At 35.7% G+C, this 14,681-nt stretch overlaps 1 protein-coding gene across 1 annotated transcript in view; it reads right to left on the bottom strand.

Moving 5' to 3' along the window:
• The window catches only part of LOC127866494 (DNA-directed RNA polymerase III subunit RPC1-like), a 59,897-nt gene that overhangs the window by 41,528 nt on the left and 3,688 nt on the right, over positions 1 to 14,681 (bottom strand). Inside the window, exons 3-11 of the mRNA XM_052407044.1 lie at positions 13,607 to 13,756; positions 11,667 to 11,823; positions 11,271 to 11,425; positions 10,946 to 10,999; positions 4,940 to 5,061; positions 4,434 to 4,533; positions 3,484 to 3,561; positions 2,774 to 2,911; positions 1,347 to 1,498 (exon numbers count right to left, since the gene is read on the bottom strand). Of these exons, the coding sequence (XP_052263004.1) occupies positions 1,347 to 1,498; positions 2,774 to 2,911; positions 3,484 to 3,561; positions 4,434 to 4,533; positions 4,940 to 5,061; positions 10,946 to 10,999; positions 11,271 to 11,425; positions 11,667 to 11,823; positions 13,607 to 13,756 (1,106 nt within the window). The remainder of the gene's footprint in view (positions 1 to 1,346; positions 1,499 to 2,773; positions 2,912 to 3,483; positions 3,562 to 4,433; positions 4,534 to 4,939; positions 5,062 to 10,945; positions 11,000 to 11,270; positions 11,426 to 11,666; positions 11,824 to 13,606; positions 13,757 to 14,681) is intronic.

Here is a 14,681-nt window from a genome sequence, read left to right as displayed (position 1 = left end):
AATGCCCTCCACACCTTGGGGGAATAACAGTTCTTGTCTCTATACAATCTTGCTTGCAATTATGTAAAAACTGTTCGGTTTCACTATTGCAAATTGCTGTTCATTAGATACTGAACATACTTAAAGTAGCATTTATTTTAATGATTCTTTTTAATGTATTCTTTAATCAAATGTGTACTTTGGAAAATGATTTTTTTCTTTTACCTAAAAACAGGGATCATATTTTCCCGCAACATCAATCGGTCTGGATATAAATGAGGAAAAGTATCCGAAAATGTGTATCCGAAATCATGACAAATTACGTTAAAATATATACCATTGATTTTGCCATTCATGAAGGTGGTATAATACATGTACAAGTAAAATTCCCTTAGGTATTTCTTTTTAAACGGAACGAGTTTTCTAAACTGGTTTTATCATTTGGTATTTCATTGTTGTTTCGTGTGCTGTTTTATCAGACTTTTTTCATCGTTGTCAATATTATTAATCTGTGTAAGTCTATACCGATGTTTTAAATTGTTGTCGACTCGATAATATCTTACAAACATGCACTGAACCAAACAAATGTCTGTGCGTAGGTTGGCTACTGACAACAACAAACCAAATAATTGAGAAATAATTTGTTGTCAAATAACCCACGTCCGATAGTTTAGATGCGTAGGGATTTAATCACGAGAGCGAAGCATTTGAAACCACGCATCTAATTTTCCGGTCGTGAGTTATTCAACAACAAAGTATAAAGTAAACGTTTTATTTCGATTCTTACACGGTTTTACTAAAGATTTATTCAATGTATATTATTTTTCTTGTGTACTATTTTATTTGAAGTTCCGCCCATAAAAAGAACTTTCGGCTGTTCTGTCGATCAGATCCGCGACTTTCATTCATAATAATATTACCGGATTATAACGCTGGTGGAAAATGTATCGGCATGTTTTGTTTAGTTACAGCGCGTGCATTCAGACGCGTCTTTTCGGATGCGTCTTTAATCCGCTATCACAAGTTTTTGATTCTTGGTCTGACGTGCAATAAACCGGTCCTGACCGGTTTAGAGACTGCAGCAAATGGTTTATCACACCTAATCGAGATAAGAATGTCATAAGGGTGTGTAAACATGTACACTGTGTAATCGATTTCATGACATGGGAATTTTAATAGCAATCAGAATCGGACCGACTGTTTGGGATTTTCAATCGGTCTTTCATGACCCCAATTGGTCTAGGACCGACAAAACCGAAAAAAATATGATCCCTGCCTAAAAATTACTGACATATCTTTAATTAAATCATAGCCATAGGCATTTGTGGTGCGATAAATACAAAATGCATGTTGATAAGTGTTTTCACCGTTTGATATTGGTGTGCCTCTGCTGGATGAAGTTTGCTCCAGGATGCTCGTCACAGCCATTTATTATCAGCTTCCTCATCAGCTCTATGTTGGCTTTGTTGACCTTCTCTGGGTAGGTCATCACCTTGGCAACATGGATCGGCACGGCAACCTAGAGAAATACATATAAAAGACTCAGGATTTTATCAAATTGATAAATGATAAAATCAGAAAAATTATGTTTTGCAATGCAAAGTATTTTATGTTAAGTATTCTACCCAGCAGAATTATAGAAACAACACATGATAAATAGAGAATAATAGGTTGATGATGTGGATGGAGAATGGTTATCTGGCAAGTCAGAGGAATTTATCGTGTGAGCCAAAGGCGAACCCGATAAGATCCTCCGACGAGCCAAATTACCATTCTCAATCCACGTCACCAACCTATTATTCTATTTATCGTGTCACATTTACAACATTCGTTGAAATGTTTATAAAATATCTAGTTTTCGAGTATTTTGTGATTAAATATTTAATATGGGAAACACCACGCGCTAACAAAAACATTGTGACGTCACGTCATGCAAAGCGCTTAGGCTAGCTTCCATATTGTTAAACAGCTCAGAAATCAAGTCACTCGTTATTAATTCAATACACAAAGACGAAATTATGCTGTTTAAATAATAATGTTTTATTAAACAGTACTTTACATGTATTTGGTATTTTATTAAAAGAAAAAAGTTTCTTTTATACCTAATGATAAAATCTGACATTTCTGCAGTTATATAACAGCAGTGAAAATAACACAATTGTTCTTTTCACTGATGAAAATAACAAATTTTTGGAATTCCTTTTCCTATTTTTAGATTATCATATCAAGATGTACTTCCCTTGTTTATATCATTGTTAATATTTTTTTCTATGATCACGAGTGTAACAAAATCAATATTCCACCAAATCCAACACGTTTTCTTTCAGTTTTAAGCTTTTTTTACCGTTTATTTACATTGTAAAAGAGTTTTACTGAAGAAATTACCTGGAATAATGACGTAATTTCTTCAACAAAATGATGTCATTTCGTCAACAAATTGACGTCATATCAATGTATTGAGGCACGCCACGGGGGAAACTCCGAGAAAGGGTAACTTTTCAGCAAAAGGGAAACAGCTGTTAATTATTTTCTTGAAAAAGGGGCATAAAAGAAACAGAAAATTCGTTCTTGTCAGTGTAAGGTGCGCCACTCGTGAAAATATATTTTCTATGATCACTCGGGAAATAACAAACGATCTTACACTGACATGAACAAATATCCTCTTTATATTTATTAATAGAAAAAGTAAAGGCATGCGCATGCGCTGAGAGCAACTGACGGATATTCGAGGTCACGTGGTCATCTAGCCTAATACCTTTAATGATCAGGTGTTGTTATTTTACTAATACAATACCTGGTCTATACCCATATTTGGGTCAGGGGAGATGACTGTTCTACCGGAGAAATCCACTCTCTTTCCTGACAGGTTACCTCGGAAACGACCCTGTTTACCCTTTAAGCGCTGCACAAAACCTCTGGTGAATTTTTTCGGCTGAAAACCAGTCAATAAACGTTTAGTCTCAAATATTATTTGGGAACAATAAAACTGCCTCTTTAATGCCAATTCTTCCACCAATAAATATTTAATCTTAGAATGGACTGATGCCACTCCCAATCTATAAGCAAATTTTCCTCTTATTTGGCGATTTCTAAATTGTATTTGAAATAGGAACATACTTTTCCCCACAATCAAATCAAATGATGGGCTGTAAAATAAATAATTAGATTGTTTCAAATGATGTGAAGACAATATTTGTGTATCAAGGCTGGAAGAGTCAGCACTAAGTTCTAAGAAAACTGGGCTTGAGGCATGTGCCCAAAGTTCTGTCCCAGATAAGCCTGTACAGTCTGCACAGGCTAATCAGGAATGACACTTTCAGTTTTACGGTTGTTTTTGTTTTTTTAAAGTCTCTTCTAAAACGAATATCAATTCTATGCGGAAAGTGTTGTCCCTGATAAGTATGTGCAGACTACAAAGGCAAATGGGGGATGACACTTTAAGCACATGCAATAAGCCCAGTTTTCCCTAAATGAGGCTCATTTTTGTGTGTATGGTTCCCATACCTGCATGTGCAAGGGAATGCCTGATGTCTCACTGTTGTACAAGAGTGCCACCTGCAGTTGAAGGAAGTCCCAATCCTCCTGAAAACACACACTACGGCTGTGACATTTGAACAGTAAGTATGGTCATAAAAACTCCTTATATCACTGCAATGCTTTGACAACTGTGTTAATAGGCAAAAAATAAATGAATGCGTGTGGATGATTTGTATGAAAAAATGTATTGCACATGAAAACTTCAAGGGTGATAACCCATTTCAATCAGTTGAGAAATGTGGGAGTAAATCCATAAACATAATGATTGACCTATATTAGAGACAGTGTTTCAAATGTACTCCCTTCTTGAGGGAGTATAATCATGCATACAAATTTGACAGATTAGAGCCGCAACGAATTATTTGATGCACTAAGCTGCTGCTTGTGAAGGGTCTGATTAAATTGTCTCCACTAAGCCACGATACAGCTGACAGACATTTACAATTTATTAAAAGATTCGTTTCGGTTAACTAAAAAGAAGAGACGATTTCTAGTTTTATTTTAGTCAAATCTGATATCTGATAGCTGTGACCTTTTAAAACTAATTGTGGGACGTATTTTATCATACATAAATTTGTATGAACCATGTATCAAATCTATAATAGTAATTTTTTTTTTTTTTTTTTTTTTGGGGTGGGTGTGGGGGGGCATTTCTAACAGTACTTATATAACAGCCATCAATAAACCTATAAACACTTTTCCAAGCAAGTTTAGTCAATCAAAGGAATTAACTTTTTCTTGAAGTACATACTTATAGAACGTATCATAAGTCCTACACTCTTAATGATGTTAATTAACATTTATATTGAAAATAATCAAACAAACACAACATAAATCAAACAACATATGACTGCATGTGCTTCCATAGAAACTTTTTCTGACCGACTTTCCAGTGGAATCCATGGTAATCAACCTACCATGATCATCTGCATCTTTGCCCCTGTAGCCTTGTGCTTCTGAATGACATCGTTGAGAAAGATAATCTCTGTGAGCTTCATGGTCACGTCGTCCTCATTCCTACATTCAACAAGCTATTGTATCAGCAGCAATCTATATAAACATGTACTTGTTTACACTATTAAATGCACTCAAATAAAGATATATTTGAGCCAATAATAACTCAAATGTGCATTTGAAACAAACAGCTTAAGTTAGTTTTATGTATATCCTTAATACGATAATGATCATAATTATCTTCAGCAAAAGTTAAAGGAACACTTTGGGAATAAAATGTTAACATAAAAATCTTTGCTCACCATAGTTAAAAGGCTGAATAATATTTTCTATATAAGGGCATCATATCAGATAAAAAAGTCCTGTTTTGAAAATGTCCATGAGATTTGTGCACATGCAGACAAAAACGGTAGTCGGTAGTAGTAGAAATAAATTACAGTATAGAAGTGTGAGTTTCCCATAAACTTACGTTCCAGATTTAAGATCAGAGACAACAGAAGGTCGTATGCACAGAGGTGGGGCAAGGATTCGCGTAAGGATGAGATCCTTGGGATGGGCCACATCAGAGTTCATCAGCAGCAATGGGATGTCCTGTTCCAGGCATAGCAATAAACATGGCAATTTGAACTAGCTGTTTGCCTTTTTTAACAGCACAAAATCAAATTTTCAACATTTTTTTTTCATCACTCTAAAAAAAGCCCCAATTTGGAAAATAAAATAATGGTCATGTTTGCTTTCTAGTATACCCTTATTTTGAGGTCAGCACACCGAATCTTCTGAAACTGAGAGGATGCAAGAATAGCTTAGCTAGCTGCTAGGTGTTTGAAGCTTTCTTCATATTTCTATTATTTGTCAATCATTTTGTATGTCAAACAATTGCCTCTATTAATACAGGTGCAATGTCATTGCTTTGGCTTACCTCTATGTCAATAACACATCAAACCTGACTTTTTAGAATTTAGAACAGCGTTTTTCCTCTGTATAAAGTTGGTACCGTAAAACGGCACCATTCCCAAAGAGACATTTTTTCCCAATGTCAAAATAATAAATTCCCCATTCACAAAAAAAATCCCTATTCGCAGAAAAAAATGTTGACATGTTGCATACGCACATGTTAATCTCTTTTGTCAAAACATCGCAGTCTACACAAAAGGTCAGTATACCTGCTTAGTGTGTTTTCACAACAACCAACACTTCATCCAGTTGTGTCCGGATTTTCTGTTTACCGAGTACTGTCTAAAGTATGCTGATTCAATAATGAATCATCTAAAAACCGTAACGATAAAAAAACCGCGTGTTGGATTTGAAATTAATTTTGAGGAAATGTCTTTTCAAAATTATTGGCGATATAATTTAGTAAAAACTAGAGCTTTGTAACGGACGTGAAAAATACCCTCACATGCCGCATTGACACATAATATTTTGCATGTCGTCTTCACAAAACAGCGGACACCATGCTCAATTTTTAAAACACACTAAGTGACCCCTTGACCCAGAAAGGCCCATGTTCTAACTTGGCCTTAAGATCATCTCCATAAAACTTCTGACCAAGTTTGGTGAAGATCGTATGTAAACTACTTGAATAAGAGAGCGGACACCATGCTGAATGTTAAAAAACGCACTAAGTGACCCCGTGACCTGGTTTTAGGCCCGGAATGGCCGATGTTCAAACTTGTCCTCGAGATCATTTAGATAAAACTTGTGATCAAGTTTGGTGAGGATTGGATGAAAACTACTTGAATTAGAGAGCGGACAACATGGTAAGGTTTAAAACACACTAAGTGACCCCGTGACCTAGTTTTTGACCCGGCATGACCCATATTCAAACTTGACCTAGACATCGTCTAGATACAACTTCTGACCAAGTTTGGTGAAGATTGGATAAAAACTACTTGAATTAGAGAGCGGACAACATTTTGATGTTTAAAACGCACTTAGTGACCCCGTGACCTAGTTTTTGGCCCGGCATGACCCATATTCAAACTTGACCTAGACATCGTCTAGATACAACTTCTGACCAAGTTTGGTGAAGATTGGATAAAAACTACTTGAATTAGAGAGCGGACAACATTTTGATGTTTAAAACGCACTTAGTGACCCCGTGACCTAGTTTTTGGCCCGGCATGACCCATATTCAAACTTGCCCTAGACATTATCAAGATACAACTTCTGACCAATTTTGGTGAAGATTGGATAAAAACTACTTGAATAAGAGAGCAGACAACATGGTGAGGTTTAAAACGCACTAAGTGACCCCGTGACCTAGTTTTTGACCCGGCATGGCCCATGTTCGAACTTGGCCTTAAGATCAGACCTACACATCATCTAGTTACAACTTCTGACCAAGTGTGGAGAAGATCGCATTTAAACTACTTGAAATAGAGAGCGGACACCATGCTCAATGTGTTAAACGCACTAAGTGACCCTGTGACCTAGTTTTTGATCTGGCATGGCCCATGTTCGAACTTGGCCTTCAGATCATCTAGATAAAACTTCTGACCAAGTTTGGTGAAGATCGGATGAAAACTACTTGAATAAGAAAGAGGACACCATGCTGAATGTTAAAAAACGCACAAAGTGACCCCGTGACCTAGTTTTTGACCCGGCAAGGCCCATGTTTGAACTTGGCCTTAAGATTTTAGATACAACTTCTGACCAAGTTTGGTGAAGATCGGATGAAAACTACTTGAATTAGAGAGCAGTCAACATGCTGAATGTTTAAAACGCACTAAGTGACCCCGTGACCTAGTTTTTGACCCGGCAAGGCCCATTTTCGAACTTGGCCTAGACATCATGTAGATACAACTTCTGACCAAGTTTGGTGAAGATCGGATGAAAACTACTTGAATTAGAGAGCGGACACTTAATACGGACCGACAGACAGACCGACCGACAGACCGACAGACAAGTTCACTCCTATATACCCCCCTAAACTTCGTTTGTGGGGGTATAATAAACAACAAAAGTTTAACCAAAAATAAACTATTTCAAATGTCTCTGCTACTTAGATTTTATACAAAAATCAATACACCCAAGCTTTCCATGCGGTAATGTGACATTTTACATAAGCAGCATATTTTTCCCGCGCTTTTTATTGGAACAAAGAATGAACCGTACACACGAAATATACATGACTTGTGCACTGTTGATTTGAAGCTAGAATTTGATAGCATGGCGTTAACATTAAAATTCAAAAGCGTGTTTCGGAATACAAATTTAATTATGGTCTAAGATAACTTGCGAAATAAATGTTATTGATGACAATTTGAAGAATAAATTGCACAATTTCCAATGGGATAACACCGGGTTGCCATCATCAGTCTCCTAAGTAACTGGCCACAATTTTTTCGAGGAGGAGAAAACCATAATCACTGATTAGTTTGGAAGGTACAGCAACGCCACAGAACCACTGAAACTATTCATTGATAGTGACACTGGGTTTTTCACGCTAAACTGATTCACAATCGTTCGCATCTTCAGTGCAATGGAGCCATACTCTTATACAATACTACTCAGTAGTATGTAACCAATTTTGGTGTAAAATGAACCCAGCCAAACAAATTACCGGTACTGATAATCAATCGCGCATTTATACAATGGTGACTTTTAAAATTGGGGATTATGTATCAAATATTGAGTCCAGTGCATAGTTGTCAGATGTTGTTTATAGCAAAGCTTCATCGACGGTCGAGTCTACTGAGTCTATTGAGTCCAGTGCATAGTTGTCAGATGTTGTTTATAGCAAAGATTCATCAACAGTCGAGTCTACTGAGTCTATTGAGTCCAGTGCATAGTTGTCAGATGTTGTTTATAGCAAAGATTCATCGACAGTCGAGTCTACTGAGTCTATTGAGTCCAGTGCATAGTTGTCAGATGTTGTTTATAGCAAAGATTCGTCGACGGTCGAGTCTACTGACGCAAACCTTGTTCAGTTAGAGGCAGGTTATCCTAAGAAACATGAGGCTCAAGAGCCCCAATTTAGACAGTTGTTTCTTTCAAGAAAGTGTTTAGTTTAATAAACTCGTTAAGGTAGCGCACCTCTAATGATTTTCCCGCGATTTATTTTACGATCATTGCCGATCTTCAATGATCGCTTATTTCCGAGAGATGCATTTTATTTTTTTCAAACTTCGAATTTTGATATATGTTTAACTTACTCATTTAGAATACATTATTTTCACTATAAATATTGACTTTGATCCAATTATCATCTGAAAAATACGATTTCGCGATTTCTTCAAAGATCTACGAGCCTTTTTACCTGTTTACTTATGAGTATCTAATTTAAAGTTGCACAGATGTGAAGTTGTCGTGGCCGAGTGGTTAAGACGATGGACTAGAAATCTTTTGGGATCTTCCCGCGCAGGTTCGATTCCTGCCGACATCGCATACTTTTTGCGACGCGTTTTATTTCTTTTCTAACGTAATTTGATTTTAAATTTTTTAATATAGCACATAAGCTATGTTTATTGTTAAATATGTTGAAAATTGTATGCACATCCTTCAATTTTAAAATTAAAACAATGTTATGGCTAAATTAATTAATTTACTGCTGAAAATACGAATGATGCATGTTGCATTTTTATTTTTATTTCAAAAAGTAAACGGTAAATCTGTCTATTTTTTTGGTATTTTTGCTGTATATAGTGTTTCTATAAAAACTAAGTTTAAAATATAACTTAAATGATACTATTTTGAATTTTATGACACTTTGTTTTTAACCGACCCAATTTTTACTTGGCTGAAATCACTTACATTTCATGGCGCTATTCCATAGATTAAAATTTGTAAAAAATAAATGTCTGTAAAATAATACTTATTTCATCTTGTTTAAACTTTAAACACCTTTACAGCATCTGTACACACCAACTGCATGCCCATATTTGGAAATTTGAATGAATTATGGAACTTTTATATACTCCAGGGGTGAAAATTAACTGGACAAAAGCCGAGCGTGAGGGTGGTTTTGAAAAAATCGGTACTTTTTTTTAAAAAGCATGGAAAGCCTACCTACAAATTTACATGTAGTTCAGTGAAATGATGCTGATTAGGAAAATAATTAATTAAATTATATTTGGATATGTGCCCATTAGAGGTGAGCTACCTTAAGTGTTGATAGAAAAGGACTTTGCAGTACCACTTCTATGTTAATATGCAACTTGTTATTTGCACATGTTTTCTAAAATTTTCAGCACAATTAATAAATTTCCCAATTTGGATGAAAATGCTGCTAATTTTCCCAATTTGGCCGGCACCGGCACCATTCCTAAAGTAGTGAGGAAAAACACTGTATAAGAAATTCACACAACATACTTAAATTTTCACTAGTGGGTTAACTTTATATGAACCTTTAAACTACGATTTGGTAAACTTAAAATTTCTGTGAAAAAACATGACATGGAAAGCTTCACATCAAGGGAAACAAGAGCTGATTGTAAAACATGCATGCCACCCCCATACGGGCTGTCATTTGTAGTGGCAGCCATTGTGTGAATATGTTTTTTGTCACTGTGACCTTGACCTTTGAGCTAGTGACCTGAAAATCAATAGGGGTCATCTGCCAGTCATGATCAATGTACCTATGAAGTTTCATGATTCTAGGCCTAATTATTCTTGAATTATCATCAGGAAACCATTTCACTGTTTCGAGTCACTGTGACCTTGACCTTTGACTGAGTGACCTGAATATTAATAGGGGTCATCTGCCAGTCATGATCAATGTACCTATGAAGCTTCATGATCCTAGGCCTAAGCATTCTTGAGTTATCATCCGGAAACCATTTTACTATTTTGAGTCACTGTGACCTTGACCTTTGACCTTGTGACCTGAAAATCAATAGGGGTCATCTGCCAGTCATTATCAATGTACCTATGAAGTTTCATGATCTTAGGCGTAAGCATTCTTGAGTTATCATCCAGAAACCATTTTACTGTTTCGAGTCACTGTGACCTTGACCTTTGACCTAGTGACCTCAAAATCAATAGGGGTCATCTGCCAGTCATGATCAATGTACCTATGAAGTTTGATGCTACTAGGCGTAAGCATTCTTGAGTTATCATCAGGAAACCATTTAACTGTTTTGAGTCACTGTGACCTTGACCTTTGACCTAGTGACCTGAAAATCAATAGGGGTCATTTGCCAGTCATAATCAATGTACCTATGAAGTTTCATGATCCTAGGCGTAAGCATTCTTCAGTTATCATCCGGAAACCATTTTACTATTTCGAGTCACTGTGACCTTGACCTTTGACCTAGTGACCTGAAAATCAATAGGGGTCATCTGCCAGTCATGATCAATGTACCTATGAAGTTTCATGATCCTTCCTAAGCGTTCTTTAGTTATCATCCGGAAATCATCCGGTGGACGGACTGACGGAGGGACGGACCGACCGACCAACATGTGCAAAACAATATACTCCCTCTTCTTCAAACGGGGACATAACTAGTTGCAATTAAGAACTATCAACACTTACTTCATTTGGTATTCTTTCAAATATGCTTTTAACAACCAGAGGGTTCAACACAGCCTTAAAAACAAAAGTTCAAGATATAAGCAATAAAATTCAAAGACAACATATTTGAAGAATAGAACTAACTATTGTGTATAATATTCTGTAACTCAAATAAAGATCATCCCAAGCTCTCATTTGATTTACCTGAAGCCAAAATGAATTTTTATTTAGTTTAATTTGTTATTTAGTATTTCTTTAATGAGTTAATTAGTGATAATTGACAAATACAGCAAATGGCACAGAAATCTAAACAAATATGTCAAAAGCGTTTAAACTCTTCAAATACCTGGTTAGATTTTAACAGACTTTCCAAATCCTTGTTATTTTCCATGGCATTATCAAAGGAGCTGACGTATTCTTGAAGGGCTGGATGATCTCCCTTCCCTGATTTCTTGAACTGGTCATGTGTTATCTTCAACAGGCCACATTTCTTGACCATTCCTGAGAAATAAATGTACCGTTTCATCAATATTAGAGACAGACTCCATCATTATTTAATTAGAGATTACTTAGGAATTATAGTTGGCAACAAATGATATTACCAACAATATAAATATAGCTTAAACAATTGTGTTCTTCCTACCATTGAACATTCTAAAAAAAACTTACATGTACAAAATGTTCCACATAATACGAAGAATATGTTCTAAATCCGACCAAGGTAACACAATCTATTCCATACCATTTGTGGCCCCACAATAACAGCACAATGAAGTCTTCTTGCACTTTTCCCATACTTTTTTCTTGGCTATTTTTCTTTGCAGATAAGTCATTGGTCTCTTGAAACTGTCCAGGAAACTTTTCCTGACATCTGGTTGCAACAGTATTCTGCAGCAAGTCTAGTGCAGAAGATTTTAAATATGTATTTAATGTTGATCTCTTGACATATTCCTTTTTACATCTTGTTCAATGTATTTAACAAAACAAGAAGAATAGCAACACCATGAAAATAGATTTTTTATGTTTTAGTTATTGTAGTTTTAATTTAATTTCAATCATTGTACATTAATAAATTAGGTCTGCATGCAAGCGTTCTACAAGCAAACTTATAGCACAATACTTCAATCAAAACATACGTTTTTCAGCAGAGACCTTGATTAACTGTTCATAATTGCAATCCCAAGCATGTAAGCTACCAACATACAAAAATTCAGTACAATACTTCTTACTAACCTGAAGTTATTGACCATATGCCATTTTTCTATTTAAAGTTCCAGTGACCTTGACATTAAGCAGACACGCTCACAATACAATCCCAAGCAAGGTCTCCAAGTAGCTTTGCTGCATCTTAACTTTCATCAAAATAGGTCAATTAAAAATAAAGTAACTGACATGAAACCACCTGTTTGCTGATTTCTATGCTTAGCAACAGTGACTTTACCAGACTCACCTCAAAAACTTAATCTTTGTAAGCTACCTACACCCACATTTAGGTGCAATATCGCCTTTTTTATTAAACCTTTACCACTGAGATCTGTATTTTGACCCACTTGTAGTCCCTTAGAAAATTGAATTCAACTAAAGACCTTTCTTACTAGATTAAAGTTTTTAAGGCTTCATCTCCAAACCTTACTTACTGATGAGCAACAAACAGCATAAAACCTGAACAGACTGCGAGTTACTCGCAGGCTGTTCTGGTTTTATGCTGTTTGCACCAGTGATTTTTTTTGCTTTAATTTGTTACAGCCTGTGCCTTTTGAATTGGGAAAATTAGCGCGATAAACCGTGAAATTGGGAAAAATAGCGCGATAAACCATGAAATTGGGAAAAATGAAGCATTATAAATAGGATTATAAGTAACAGAAGTGATATTGTTTTTAAGTGCATGTTCAGGGAGTTTTCTAGAAAAGGAGTCTGGTCAAATTGTTTTTTTTTTAATCAATAAAAGTGGCAAGTTTGGGAATGATTTATGGACAAAAATGACTAAATTCAAGTTATATATTTTGTAAGATGTTTAAAAAATAAAGTTGAGACCTAGATTTAAGAAATCATAATTAAGTTATATGAGACTTCTTTCCAAAAAAAAAAAAATAATAATTTTTTTTTTATTTTTTTTTTTGCAAGTTGGGCTTTTTTTGGGAAATTTTGGTCAGAATTTTGGGAAAAAACGTGTATTTTTGCGATTGGGAAGCGGCCGAAATTCGGCTGTAAATTTGAGCAAAAAAAATCACTGTGCACATAGCCATTTTGACTTTGCTTCTGAGTGGGAAAGGGTTAACAGAGAGATTGACCTTGACACTCCCTAAATATTCTTCCGATCTATGTCTCCACACAGCTGACTATATCCAAAGCGTCATTAAGATTGGTCAATGCAAGCTATTAAGTTATAGACCAGAAACCACCTATTTGACGCTCCTGCAAGCATGCCTGCCCGCCCACTAAACCCAAATCCTATAAACATGATTTAAATAGCAATACATAAAATGTAACTAAAATCAATTAAGCCTGATGTGTTTCACAGCTTAATGCTTCACATTTATGAATGATGACTGACTAGTAAAGGTAGGTCACTGCAATTAATGGAGGTCAGCCAACCATCCATGATTAAGGAGTATTACAGAAGTGACCCCCTATCTTGACATTAAGTGTCTTAAGCTTGAGATATAATACAAACATGTTTACCTTACAAACCATCTGCAGAACAGTTATGGTGGTTCTAAAGAACCCAATATGAAAGCAGGGCAGCTCCAAATCTACGTAACCATAGTGACCGATGCAGTCAGCCAATGCCTTGCCACATGTCTCACAGTCATTGTTCTTCTCACTCGTGCCCTGTGCAGGACAATCTTTGTAGGTAGAATCAGGATGTAAATATCGAAAAATTGCATTTACGAAACAATGGTTAGAAGTAACTGACACTCACATTTGTTCTCTAGAGTATCATTACTTTCTGATTCCTTCCAAACATAAACTACATATATAGTTGAATACATATTTAAGTTTGCTATGTCAAACATGTGAAAGGAATGTAAATGAAGCCAAAGCACATGTTTGCATTGCCTGGAATACCATTTTATCGAAGGGAGTCGATCAAGCATCCTTTAATGTATAGTTATCATACAAATAATATAGACATACAGTGCTCCAGCTAGGATTTGAAAAGGGCAGGGGGGGCTTATTGTCAAAAGGGCACTTTCAATGCGCAGTTTTTTGTCAAAAGGGCACTTTCGAGCGCACGGGCATTTCTTGAATGCTTAATATGTGTTATTAATAATTGTTAAATTATATTATTCCTCTTATTATGAAACCATTATTAAACCATTCAAACATAATGTCTACAATGAATGATAAATTAAATACAATGTAATAAGAGATTTATTTATTATCATATGTAAAAAAAATATATATATATATTCTTTTTTTTAAGGGCAGAGAGGGCCTGGGGGGGGGGGGGGCAGGGCGTAGTTTCGGGAGGGCAGGGCAGGCGCCCTTCAATTTAGGTCTAGCTGGAGCACTGACATATGACTATATGTGGAACTTTGTCCATCTAAAAATAGACTGGGACAATTATTTGTGAATGAAAAATGCTTCTTTGTTTGTAGTGCATACCAATTTTAATTCCAACAGCTTATGAAAGGGTTAAGTATTATTAGTTGTCATATATGTATTTACTTATTTTACTAACCACAACACTAATGTTTCTAACAATTTAATAACCTTGATATGATGATAGTGTTGGCTGTTAGTAATGGGTCTC

Source organism: Dreissena polymorpha, chromosome 2 (assembly GCF_020536995.1).
Source record: "Dreissena polymorpha isolate Duluth1 chromosome 2, UMN_Dpol_1.0, whole genome shotgun sequence".
NCBI lineage: Eukaryota > Metazoa > Mollusca > Bivalvia > Myida > Dreissenidae > Dreissena > Dreissena polymorpha.
This window is presented reverse-complemented; position numbering and strand designations above follow the sequence as displayed.